The sequence below is a fragment of the Stegostoma tigrinum genome, chromosome 3 (assembly GCF_030684315.1).
Source record: "Stegostoma tigrinum isolate sSteTig4 chromosome 3, sSteTig4.hap1, whole genome shotgun sequence".
Classification (NCBI taxonomy): Eukaryota; Metazoa; Chordata; class Chondrichthyes; order Orectolobiformes; family Stegostomatidae; genus Stegostoma; species Stegostoma tigrinum.
In genome coordinates this window covers 88,608,921-88,623,167 of record NC_081356.1, presented here as the reverse complement: position 1 = coordinate 88,623,167, position 14,247 = coordinate 88,608,921, and the positions used below count along the sequence as shown (strand labels likewise).

The window sequence follows — 14,247 nt, the reverse complement described above, 5'->3', positions numbered from 1 at the left end:
TCAGAAAATAAATATGTCACTGCCGGAGAGCGCACATCAAATAACAACAGCTAAACTGCTACATCCTGGATTTAAATATCTGGAAGTACAGTACGTGTTACCAAAGCAACTATAAGTGTTCTGTATAAGCCTTGAACATTAAACAATTCAAGATTCATCAGTGCTATTGAAATGAAATTTTAAAAAAAAATTAGTATGGCCATTTTACAGACAGATCACAATATAGATGAAGTCTGCCGCTTTTAAATAGAATTATAGCATATTTTCTCTTCACAGTGTAAAGTTTTAAATTAAGTTTATTTTGATTTCAACATTTTGTCACTGAATTGGTGTTGGAAATGTTTTGTCACTAGTGAACCAATGATTTTCTCAATGTCCTTTTTGGAAGAAAACTGCCACCCTTACCTGGACTAGCCATTTCTAACTTTTATTTCTCCACAGACTTCTGAATCCCACCATCTTACTCAAATAGTGGTAAGATGCCCGCGCTGTTGGAAACAGTTGTGATTTTCCCAATTTAGTCAGAATGGAGAGAGGGCAAATGCAATTGAGTGAATTCCCAGGCCTGAGCGGAGGGTAAATTAGAGACCTTTCAGCTTTAAAGCAGCAACAGGACACAGGCTGGCATCAGGTCAAGTGCTGCATGCAGGCAGATAGTGGAAGAGGGACCGCTAAGCCTTCCTGGAGCACTAGCCATCCTGGGCTGCTGCCAGTGAGTCACTTCTAGGGGACTGGATAATGCTGGTTGACCTTGCAGTACCCCACACCCTTCTCTCCAGAGAACATGCACATAAACTTAGGATGCTGTAGTTTTAAAAAATGAGACCTCAAATGCTAATATAGGCTCTGATGCAGAAAATGCCTAGTCCAAGTCTCAAGTTCAGTGAAGAAATGCTTAAACTTGTAGAAACCTTCCCAAGGTTTGAGGTAAAGAGATGGAGGCATTCCTTGTCACCTTAAAAAAAGCAAGACAAATAAATTGAGAATGAGAAGTTGAAACCACGTATGCTTGCTCGGAGAGATCGTTATGTTAGAGGATTTTAAAAGCTTAGTGCCTTTTGTATTAAGAAATAATGTTAGAGACCAAAGGGCTGTAACTTCTTGGCAGACAACAGTAGTAACTGACAGTTATGAACTGATCTGTATGGCTGGTGTGCCAACTGACCCCTATTCAGGCTGCTGTGTTAACGTGCAATTTGCATGCTTGTTGTAGGCTGAAGCTAAGCATAGTGGTGGTTTCGGGTCCAATTTTCTTTCCACATGCCATTAGTGTATTCTACAAGGACTGTTTGGTCACACCATGAACGCACCTTTTCATGTCTGTCAATCCATGACGTGGGACTTGAACCCACACTTTTTAGAATGGTTTTGGGTTGAAGACTCTCTTACTGCACCTCAAGATATCACCAGTTGAAGAAGTACGTTACTTAAAAATGTCATTCTGTGCACTTCTACTTCCGTTGTTTCATCATTATTCTGCTTCAGCATGTTGAAATGTTTTATTTCTGGATGTTCATCTGTAAATAAAAATTATTATAATAGAGTAGTTTTATTGGTATTCGTTATTCTGAGGTGATGAGTTTTGTTTATTTGTTCAAGGGATAGAGGTGTTACTGGCTAGTCCAATATTTTATTGACTGTCCCTCATTGTTCATGAGAAGGTGCTGGTGAGCAGTTGTCTTGAACTTTTACAGTCCTTGAGGTTTAGGTTTATCCACAGCGCTGTTTGGAAAGGAGTTCCAGGATATTGACCCGAAGACGGTGAAGGGACAGCAGTATAGACTCATGTCAGGATCCTGTACTGTGGGAGGAAACCAGACCATCCAGAGGAAACCCACCCAGGCACGGGGAGAATGTGCAAACTCTGCACAAAGTGCACAGACTGTCTCTCCACCAAATGGCACAGCAAGATAGTAGGAATGTGAATCAGGTATCTGGCTGAGAGGGCCAAATATGAAAGGCGTAGCTCAACGAGCATCCAGATGTGCTCACTCACATCAAGGGAAGATCCGATGATACAGTCTGATTCAGTACATGAGTTGTGTGCATGTCTCTGACTGCAAAGTATTCTTACTGCAGCGTTGGAATGACAGATGCCAGTTCAGCCTGCTTAATTGAAGTGCAATGCTGTTTGGGAACCTGCAGAGCCTGGTCAGATCACGTGGAAACCTGTACAGAAAGACTGTATTGTTTATCTTTTTAGCTTCATTTATTATTTTCCGAACTTATACTATGCATATTTATCCAAAAATGTGCAGACTAGGTGGATTGGCCATGCTAAATTGCCCATAGTGTTTAGCGGTGAGTGGGTTATAGGGCATGGGTCTGAGTTGGATTCTTCAAGGGGCGGTGTGGACTTGTTGGGCCGAAGGGCCTATTTCCACACTGTAGGGAATCTAATATAATAATGTAGAGTAACATTTTTTTCTTCTTTTCTATTTCTGAACCTAAGTACTTGGTTGCTAAGATGGCAGTGTGTGTGGGTGACATTGTACACTTTTCACTGTACCCTTGTTCTTTTGTAACTTGAGTGTACATGAAAATAAGCCTAATCCTAATCCTAATTCTAATTCTAATCCAATAATATCCTGTAAATTAATCAGATATGCCATGACAGCTCATTGAGACTGACACATGCCAGTATGCCTGGACATGGCATGTGTGTGGGTGGTGCCCTTGGATCGTGATCGACATGTTGACTAGTGCTCAACATTGAGATCTTTTGGAGCAAGTGACAAATTCAACCTGCTCTGGATTTCATGTCTTGGTGTCCAGATGACTCGTTAAATATGGGGAATTTGGGAATATTTTAATGCATGCTGAGTTTGTCTGTTAACAAGGATTTTAACAAGTAATTAATTGTCAGTTGAGAACTCGTCACTCCTCAGCGAGAATTTTCCATTGTCACTTGGGAAAAGTCCATATGATGTTGTGAGATGATCTGAACATTGAGGTGAGTCTTGTCGAACATCTTACCCAATTCTACTGCTCATCTTGCCGTGGCCTTGTCACTCAGAACTTTTTAAGGTTGTGTCTGGCGAGACTGATTTCCCCCTTGTTTGTGCTTGGCAAATGTACTATTCCAGAGCATGAAAGTAGGAAACTTTGGTAAAATGCCATCATACCTTTTGTATTAAGAAACAATGTTAGAGACCAAAGGGCTGTAACTCCTTGGCAGGCAACAGTAATTTCAGCTATTCAGCTGTACAGGATTTGTGTTTTGTCTTGATGTCTTTGGAGAGGTATGTCTTTTATTTTATTCACTTGTGGGCTGTGAGCCTTGTTAATAAGGCCACCATTTATTTCCCATCCCTGACTGAGTACAGTAGGTCTCAGTAGCAGTAAGGCGCATCTACACTGCAGTCGAGGTGGGAGTTCAAATTCCAGGAAGTTGACCCAATAAAGGTTCTGAGGAAGAAAACATTAACTCTGATTACTCTCCACAGATGCTGCCAGACCTGCTGAACTTTTCCAGCAACTTCTGTTTTTGTTCCTGCTTTACAGCATCTGCAGTTCTTTCGGTCCTTATTCATGTTGTTCCATGTCAGGACGTTGTGTGTGTTTTTTTGTTTTTCGTAGATGAACATATGAACGGTGAAATATCCATGCACTGGCGTCCTGACCTTCTGGTACATAGAGGTTACAGGTTTGCAAGGACCTGTCAAAGGTGCCTTCACAAGTTGCTGCAGTGTGTCTTGTAGATCGTGCATGCTGTTAGAACTGTGTACTATTAATAGAGGGAATGAATGTTTATCATATTGGATGAGATGCCTTCCAAGCAGACTGGATGGTGTCAATCTTCTTGAATGTTGTTGGAGCTGCAATCATTGGAGAATCAGGATGTTTTCCACAACACTCCTAACTTTCACTTTGTAGATGGTGGTCAGGCTTTATAGATTCGGGGAGTGAGTTACTTACCAGAGAATCCCAACTTTTTACATTCTTTTCCATCCATAGTATTAATATACCATGTCCCATTAAAGTTCTCCCTTCTCCTCCACAATTTTGATGGTAGAAAATTGAGTGGCGGCAATGCCTTTGAAGGGCAAGAAAGTGGACATTGCTAGGCAATGTGCAGCCCAACTGCTAACTGACGATCATCAAACCCAAGCATGAATGATGTTATGTTGATGTAGATTGCTTAAATATCTGCGGAGTTTCAGTTGGTACTGAGTGCTGCAACTATCAGAACACATTCTGATTTCTGACCAACTAATACAAGGGAGGTTATTGAAGCAGATATCAGTGGTTCGTCCAAGACACCACACTGAGGAAATCCTACAATGATAATCTAGACTCAGGTGATTGGTCTTAAACAACCAAAAGCATTTTCTTTTCTCAGTATGGCACCAATCAGTGGATAATTTTCCCCTTGATTCCCGTTGACTTCAATTTTGTTCAAGCTTATTGAGTCCACACAGGATTCAATACTGCCATGATGTCAAGATTAGTCACTTTCATCAATCCTTTGAAATTCAGTTCTTCTATCCACATTTGAACTAATTCTGCAGTGAAGTACAAGGTCAGTTCTGGAACATGTGTTCAATATTACAGCCAAATTATTGTATTGGCCCATAGACTTTGCTGCATTTTTCCCTAGAGTAAGTTATGTCAAAGACATCATTTTTTTGTAATTAGGCCAGATTGCTAATTCCTGGTCAGACATTGCGAGAAGGCACACATGCACCAGATGATATTGTATTTCACCTGCAGCTGGATATTACAACATAACATCATTCATGATTGGGTTTGATGATTGTCAGCTAGCAGTTGGAGTGCACATTTTTGGTGGGGTCGCATGTAAAATACTCTGTGCACAGCTATGACAATACTATTACTTTAGAGAGGCGTCTTTCTCCTGGTTTTTTGAATAAATGTTTTCAGACAGAGGTGCTGATTGATCTGCTTCAAAGCCCATAAAGTAAGGCCTGTAAGGCCTTGGGTTTTTTTCTCCTTAGGTTGACCCAATAGAAGCAGCCTGAATCAGTGAGGTCAAGCTCCCACAGAACCAGGATTTTTAGCTTAATTTTTCAGTAGCAGTTGTCACTGGGTACTTGAAGCTGAGTTTGGAAGCCTCAGTACATCTCTCCCTGCTACACTCTCTCCCAGTCTGAATTGCTCTTGATGTTTTTCCTCTTGGACTGGAGAATTGCCTATCAGACAGTCTATTTTAGTGGATTTGCCTTTTGCCAAGGGTGTATTTATTTGATGTTACTGTATTGGACCAGTTACTGTGTAGAAGTTATATAATCTATTATTCTGTTACATTTTCCAATAGAGCTAAGCTATTCCAATTTCTTCTTTCCTTTTGTATTTTAACTATCGGGTATGAATAAAGTTTTACTTAACGTCAAGTAGTTTGACTAATCGACTTGCATCTAGAATGTTCCACCTTTCAATTACCTTTTTAAATCAAGAAAATGTTATGGTTTAGTCTATCTTTTGAATATGTTTTGGTTTGGTCTGGTCCATTAACGCAACTCATCACCTTTCTACCTGTCTCCAAGCTCGATGTAGCATAGAGTGTACAGGCGCAGAAACCAGCAGCCTGCTCATAATTTGTAAACAAATAGTTGAAGGTCAGTTGAGCCTATTATACCTCAGTTGATCTTAATGTAACCCTTCCAATGCCATAATATAGTTGGCATTCACCAGTTGGAATAAATTTACAGGATTTAAAAAGATATGAAGGAAGGGGTGTGTGCTGTCTTTGGATGGATGCCCTTTGTAAATTATGGGCATCCATCTTTTAAACCCACTTTTAAATCCATTCAATTCCACACACACCCCACACCACCAACCCTCCTTGCCTGATGACTCTTACTCAGCTTGGTCTAGGATCCTTGAGCCATTCATTCTGGGATGGGTTGCAGTCCTGGCAGCTCTCACTGTTGCACTGTGGCGCTGCCAGAAATGCTGGAGCTGCTGACTAGTTGGCTAGGATTTCCTGCCACTGAGGAACAGAAGTCCCCTGTTCACTAATTTAGCCTGCACACAGTGCATTGTGGCTGTGGCACAGGCTTGATCTGAATTTGTTGACTAGTCACTGCCTTGCCATCCCACCACAGAACCAGTAAATATCTGCCCCTGATTTCAGGTTAGACAGAGCACTCTTCAAAGTACCTAGGCAGGGAAGAGAACAGAATCAACTCATAAACGGAATAAGACTTTAGCCAAGGTAAAATAAAAATGTTTTGTTTGTATAGGCTGAAATTACTAAAGTCTATGGTTTTATTTGCACAGGAGAAATTTTAACAGCTCTTCATGACACAGGGCTTGAAAAGAATACTTATGTAATTTTTACTTCTGATCATGGTGAACTGGCAATGGAGCATCGCCAGTTCTATAAAATGAGTATGTATGAGGGAAGCTCTCATGTTCCTTTACTGATGGTTGGACCAGGTATCTCAGGAGGACAACACGTTTCAAATTTGGTATCTCTTGTGGATATTTATCCGACTCTTCTTGGTGAGCAAAGCCTTTAAATATATGAGACAAGTAAAGATAGTTACATTTCTTTTCTGGTTGTCCATGCTTATTGAATGTAAATTAGCTTCCTATCTTAGTGCTGAAATCTTCATTTTGATTTGCCTTAAATTGACAGGATGCAAGTTTCCTTGAAGGAAACCTCAAAGGATCTGAATTTGGGTGGATGTAAAATCTAATTCTCAACCCTGTCCATAGTTTGGCATTAGGTCAGCAATTAAGGGTACTGTTCTCATAGATATATAAACTCTCTGATATTTAATTAGAATTGACTTGTTATAAAAGAAACAATATTAAGTATTGGTACTGAAATGGAACTTGGTACTTTCTTTTCCATGGCTACTTTTAAAATTCAGTGAAGTAGTTTGGGAAGTCTCTTTTAATACATTTGTGTATTCTGTAAACGAATTAAGGTTTGAAAATCAAATTTTCTATATAATCCTTTTGGCTTGACACTTAAGGAAGGGCCAATTTTCTGAATTGGGCACCAAGTTGATAGAATGGCCCACTTTCTGGCTGAACCCAGCATCCCGACTAATTCCGCAAATAAATTGCAGCTTTCATGTTGTTCTTTTTATTTTCCACTAATACAAATGAAGTAACATTCTACAGCTTAAGATACAGAATGCAAATAAACATTTGTCTTAATTGATCACAGGTGTTAAAATTGTCAGCTTTTCAAGCTTGAGTATTATTTTGCAGTATATTACTTATTTATTGCTATTGTCCTGTTTGGTACACGAGCAGTTGATCAATTAAATCCCCAAAGAGAGAGTGCCTGAAAAACCCACTTTTGGGAGAAATAGAAGGCAATCTACATTGTATGCACTACCTCGTTTGGGAGTACCTGTTGCTAACATTGAGTGCTAGTGTTTTTAAATCCCCAGCAATGAACCCCTCCACTTGAGGCCAATAATCCTACCGTAACTCAAAAAAACATTGTTTTGGGAATTATTTTTTGTTCTTAACTTAAAGGGGAGGCGCCATTGGCAGTGGTGGCATTTTCCTGATTAGCTGTGTTTTAAAACAAGTATCTATGGTCAAGAGAATAAAAATGCATTGTTTTTTATTTTCAACAATACAGAATGATTCAGTCCAAAGTAAAATTTATACACATTTAAGATACTCCCTATTATCAGGTTGTAACACAGTTCTTCAAGCAAAATTTCCCCTTTACCAGTTTATTATCACAAGACTGAAGTTATGACATTGGTCATTTTTCTCCAAATATTGAGTAGCTTTCTATTAACTGATAATTTAAATTCAAATAATTATTTATGCACAGAATCATATGCCAGTGTAATGTCTTCCAACCTCAGTCAAAACAACAATTTCCTTTTCCATTCAGATATTGCTGGAATCCCTATTCCTGGAAATATAAGTGGTTATTCTCTGTTTCCATTGTTGAAAGGATTTGAGGAGGAAGCTTCCATCAAAAAATTACGGCCTGACTGGACTTTTAGTGAGTTTCACGGCTGTAATGTAAATGCCTCCACCTATATGATTAGAACTGGCCGCTGGAAGTATATAGCCTACGCAGATGGAATTACTGTGCCCTCCCAGCTGTTTGGTAAGTCTGCTTCAAATGTTGTGGGTTTTAAATCCCCATTTATAAAGTAATCAAATTGATAACCTGGGCAATTGTTTCATGTACAGGTTCCACACTTTCAAAAATGATATCAGCAGTCTTTTTTTGTGTTGATATTGACATTTCAATCAGATCCCAAAGGCTTTGAAATCTTCAAGCTCACTTTTCTTCTGGATACCTTATGCTGCTTAATTCTGGAAAAATATCCACTTTTGTGCACAGAAAAAAATCAATAGTAGATGGTAGTGGCAATTTTTCCTATCAAATGTTCAATCCTGTGTTATTGCTCACAATTATGTTTATTATTATCATACATATGTTTTATTAACTTTGACTCTGTCTTGCTTTGTTAACCTGTCCTGACCCTGCTAAGGCAGCTGTAGCAAGCAGTCACAAGTTTGTCTGTTCTTCCCATCTCTTTGAAATTGTATCATTTAAATTATGCCTTTGTTCTCCCTACAAAAATGCATCACTTCAGATTTTCTGCCATCGAATTTTACCTACTATGAAAATTGTACATTCCCCCAGCCTATCCATACTTTTAAAATTGTCTAATAGAATTTTCACTCTCTACAGATGAAACTTGAAGTGTAGTTAAATTTGTGCCTTATAGTCCCAAGTTTAAATCATTGACATTTTAACACAAACACCAGTAACCACAAGACCATAATTCAGCCCATCAAGACTGCTACACCAGTCAATGAAATCATGAATGATTTGATCATCCTTACCTCAGTTTTGCTGCCTTTTTCCTCATTAAACCTTGATTTCCTTCACTGATTAAAAATCTGTCTGTTTCATCCTTAAATATACTTAATGACCTAGCATTATCAGCCTTCCACAGTTCACTACCCTTTAAGACAATGAATTCATGTTCATCTCTGGTTAATGGTGTGATTCTTTATTCTGAGATTATCCCCTTTGGTGCTAGACTCACTCACAAGGGTAAAACAACCTCTCCAGATCTATCCGATAAAGCCATAGAGCACGGAAACTGACCCTTTTGTCTAACCAGTCCATGCTGAACATAATCCCAGACTAAACCAGTCCTCTAAGAATCTTGTATACTTCAATAAGGTTACCTATAAACTCCAAAAAGTACAGGCCCAGTCCGCTCAAGTTCTTCTTCTAAGATAGTCACTTCTTACCTGGTATCAGCCTAGTGAACCTTCTCTGGACTGCCTCCAATGCTAATATATCTTTCCTTGGATAGGAGGCCCAAAACTTTTCAGGGTATTCTAACTGTGGTCTGACTGGTAGCTTGTACAATTTTAGCAAGGCCTCCATACTTTTATATTTGATTACCTTTGCCATAAAGACTAACATTAAATTTGTCTTTGTTAGGTTTTTGTGGCTCACGGACGAGGACTCCCAAATTCATCTGTTCCATTGCTTTCTGCAGTCTTTCTCCATTTAAATAATATTCAGCTCCTCTATTCTTCCTGCCAAAGTACATTATGTCACATTTTCCCACATTATATTCCATCTGTCCATTCGCTTAACCTGTCTTATCCCTTTGCAGACACTTTGTCATCCTCACTAGTAGCTATCCCACATATTTTGTGTCATCCTCAAACGTGGCATTGGTATCTTTATGTACGTTGCAAATAATTGTGACCCGTGGTACCAGTTCCTGGAGAACACTAATGTATACTTCCCTCCAGTAAGAAAGGTGACTATTTACCACCATAATAATAAAATGTGAGGCTGGATGAACACAGCAGGCCAAGCAGCATCTCAGGAGCACAAAAGCTGACGTTTCGGGCCTAGACCCTTCATCAGAGATGATTCCTCTCTGATGAAGGGTCTAGGCCCGAAACGTCAGCTTTTGTGCTCCTGAGATGCTGCTTGGCCTGCTGTGTTCATCCAGCCTCACATTTTATTATCTTGGAATCTCCAGCATCTGCAGTTCCCATTATCTCTGATACTATTTACCACCACTTGCTTTCTCCCCGTAGCTGTTTTGAATACATTCTATCACTGCCCCATTTATCCCATGAGCTTCAATTCTACTGATAAGCATATTGTACGGACTTTATCAAATGCACTTTGAAAATCCACATCAACCCTATTTTCTGTAGAGCTCAGGAATGTTTATGCAAAATTTGTTCTCTGTGACTAAGCTAGCAAACATGAGCATAACTTTTATCACATATTCTTTCATCAATGATCTGGAGTCCTTGAGCTCCAAAAGAGCAGCTACTGTAACTGATCTTGTCTAGAATAGCTATATTAGATAATCACACTCGGATGACAGGTCTTGACATATCGATAGTTTTGAGCTGTTTACGTACCTTTTACACAATATCCTCTGTAAAATTAACAATCCTAAAAGACACTTGATGTATACACTCAAATTGGCACACAGTTTTAGTTTTTTTTAAACTTTGTTTTCAATGCAGGTTAATCTCTATCCATTTTTTTGCTGATATTTCATGATAAGGTGCTCATCAAGTTCTGCTTGGAGAAGCTGCAAGAACTTGGTCTTGTTGCAGCACAAAATTATTTCTCTTCTTAAATTCTACACAGCAACCAGAGCTGCCTCTCTAGTTGTACAATGCGTAATTTTCTCACTTACTTAAGGCAAAGATTCAACGTTACTGTTCACTGCAGTTACACATGGGAAATCAAGTCCAACTAATTCTGGGGTCATCACAAAAGTTAAAGATTTTAAAACGTACGCAGAATTCCCTAATTTTAAAACTTTTCACAGGTCTATATCATCTTACAATGATGTAAGAAGAGGGAAAAAGCTTGGAGAAAAGAGAACTAAATGATGCATGTAATTTTAAAATTCTAAAGCCTAGAAAACAGTAACACACAGACTCTGAGACATATGGTAGAAAAGGGGATAAGTTAAAAGGGAAAGAGAAAACAAAAATGACGGATAGAGTAAATAACCAAAAAAAACAGAAAAACAATGAAATAGTTGACGTTGTAAGAGACAAACAGAAAAGTTGACTTGATAAACCAGGCACTCAAAGATGGTGGTGATAAGGCTCCCTTTAGGATTGTGAAAAGGCATGCTTGTGTGCAAATAGTGCATAAACTTATTGACACTTGCAAAATTGTCAAAAAACTGGCCAAAAAGTTGAGCTTAATAAAAATGGTTTGACGTATTTGATAGTGCCTGGGCACATAAAACTATTAAAGGATTTGTGACAGCATCTGACAACCACAACTTTCCAGCTTTTAATTCAGAGAAAGAGTTATACTGGACACAACATTAATTCTGTTCCTTACTCCACAGATGCTGCCTGACCTACTGAATTTCTGCAGCCTTTGTTTTTGTTTTAGACTTCCAACATCTACAATACCTTTACTTCTATAAGATTTATGTTAAATAATGGATTTTCCAAACTTTAGGTGACACAGTAGCTCACTGGTTAGCCCTGCTGCCTCACAGCACCAGGGACCTGGATTTGATTCCACCTTCGGGCGACTGCAAACTCAACGCAGATGTTCTCCCTTAGTCTGCTTTTTTTTTCTTCAGGTGCTCCGATTTCCTCCCACAGTCCAAAGATGTACAGGTTAGGTGGATTGGCAATGCTAAATTACCCTCAGTGTTCAGGGATATGCAGGGTTACAGGGATAGAGTAGGGGCTTGGGTCTAGGTGGAATGTTCTTCCAATGGGCTGAATTCCACACTGTAGGGATTCTGTAATCATTTTCATGATTGGGATCATTTAGATGGCAATGGACTCTGGTAACAATACATGTGCAAAATAGAGCCCATTCCCAAACCCACTCCTGTGTAATTGAAAGTTACTGAGATGTGACTTGGCAATTCTTGATGTCTTCCGGTATGCTCTCCATCCTGTGACAATTACAGCTATTATCTCCAAAGCAGACTGAGAAGTCATGTAAGTAAAGCCTATCTCAACCCCAAAATACCCCATGTACTAAGAAGCAAAAACAGCAAAGGTTAACTAGTGCAAACCCAGAATTACAGGTTCCATCCTATTTTCTGCCTCCATTTTCCCTCTGCTCGTAAGTGTTTGTCCCAGTGCACTTGGTTTCTACAGCTTTTATTGTCCAAGTTCTGAATGTCATTTTAAGACATTTGCATGCTGTAACACCTTCTTAGGACATTTTTTAAGTTTACATATTCTGCTAAAGTCTTATACAACTTGCTATATTTTCCAATTAAACCCCTCTAAACATTTGCATCCTATTTTTATCACCATCGTCTCCATTCACCTTAAGTGCCAATGTTCAAAACCTTTCCACCTAATCTCAGAAATCACATACTCCTATACAGTAATCATGCAGATTAGCAATAATTTTTGGTTGATGACAAACTTTCCATGCTTGCAACAGATTTTGTCTCGTCACCATAGCAATTGTAGCTAGGGCAGCAGAACAGTACTAATAAAAATAGTCAGTATTATTCCAGACAACAAAGTGTGGAGCTGGATGAACACAGCAGGCCAAGCAGCATCTGAGCTGCTTGGCCTGCTGTGTTCATCCAGCTCCACACTTTGTTATCTCTGATTCTCCAGCATCTGCAGTTCCCATTATCTCAGTATTATTCAATGTCATCTTGCATTTATCTGTGTTGTTTTAAATTCTGTGGAGACTCTGTAGGTCTCCTGTAACCCTGGGAAGCCAGCAGAACTGTAAGGGAAATAACACTAATTCCAGAGTTGTTGTGGACAAATGGCTGTGTCTCACGGAATTTCAGGGTCGTTATGTCTGACTAGCTTTCAGCTACATTTTGTTTTCTCCAGGCACATAAGTATCTTTATTATCAAATACAGTTGCGTTACATTTCTCAATTTTTTTTTCATTTTGATGGAATTGATTATCTTTTCTTATTAGTTTCCTATCAGAACAAACTTTGCTACTCTAAATCTTCCTGTAGCCATTGGATATAGGTAATATTTATGAGTTCCTGCAGTTATATGCCTCTAATTATATTCTGTAATAACCTGGAAACTCACTAATAAGTTTAAGTGAATTTCATCAGCACTAAACTCTGACAAAGATTAGGGTGCTTTTGAAAAATTGCAGCCATAATTACACTTTAACCCTTTCATATGTTTCATTGATATGCACTTTCATTGAAGAATTGATGAACACTAAACTTGCCAATATTTAATTAGACCATTTGTTTTAAATGTTTGAACATTATTGCAAATCATTACAGATTATTGATACACTTGGTATTTGAATGTTCGGTGTGAACTTATTTACAGGTGAATAAATGCTGGGAACAAAGTAAAATATGGAACCAATTTAAAGGTGTTAGGGTGGTTGAAGGAAAATGTCAAATTAGTATGTAACCTATGGCTTAGAGAAAACATCAGAAGGCATTTTGCTTGACTTTTTTTTCAAGTTTGCAAAGGTGCAGAGCGTTAGGGTCAACAGGCAAAAAGCTGCACAAGGTGAATGCATGAATTGACAGCCAAATGATGAAGCAATGCAGCACCCAACAGCATTTTTTATGGCTGAAATGGTATTGGTGCTGGATGAGGTGGTTGCAATGAGGATAAGTCTCTTTTACACTCCGTTCCTGTTGATCAGAATTATAGCATACCTACAAGATGGTGTAATCAGTCGTCTACAGCTGATCACTATTGGCTTTGGATGCGTTTGCCATTTGCTGCATTGCAGTTGGAGGTGATCCATGCTGAAAGTACAAGCATCCTATAACAGGGTTACAGAAACTAGGTTCTGAAGAAGATATACCAGACTCAATATTAACTCTGTATCTTTCTCAACAGATGGTGCCACTCTTCTGAATCCCTTCAGCATTCTCTGTTTGTTTCAGATTTACAGCATCCACAGTATTTTGCTTTTATAAGAATGTTCTGTAAATTGCTATTTTAAAAAAAATCCTATTGATCTAACTTGCACAGGCATTGCCAATAGCAGTGGCACCTTCTGGTCTCATTTTCAAAGACATTTTCTAACATACTATGATTTGGCTACTTCGGAGACGCTACAGGATTGATTATATCTGACTTCACTGAAACCAGCTGCATCAATGAATGCAACACCTTGGAGCTGCCTATTTTCAAATAGGAAAGTTGTTGAAATATACTTAGCTAAATGTAAAGCCAGAAAAGAAATGGGTGATCCTCTTAGCACTCCATGATTACCCATATTGTTAGCATAAGTTATACATTTTTGACTCCATTTAATAGTCCTAGGTGTTGGTCAACGGCATT

At 38.8% G+C, this 14,247-nt stretch overlaps 1 protein-coding gene across 1 annotated transcript in view; it reads left to right on the top strand.

Annotated features, from left to right (window-relative positions):
- Positions 1-14,247, top strand: part of arsk (arylsulfatase family, member K) — a 53,285-nt gene that overhangs the window by 30,773 nt on the left and 8,265 nt on the right. The window contains exons 6-7 of the mRNA XM_048528390.2: positions 6,244-6,468; positions 7,835-8,056. Coding sequence (XP_048384347.2) covers positions 6,244-6,468; positions 7,835-8,056 — 447 coding nt within the window. The remainder of the gene's footprint in view (positions 1-6,243; positions 6,469-7,834; positions 8,057-14,247) is intronic.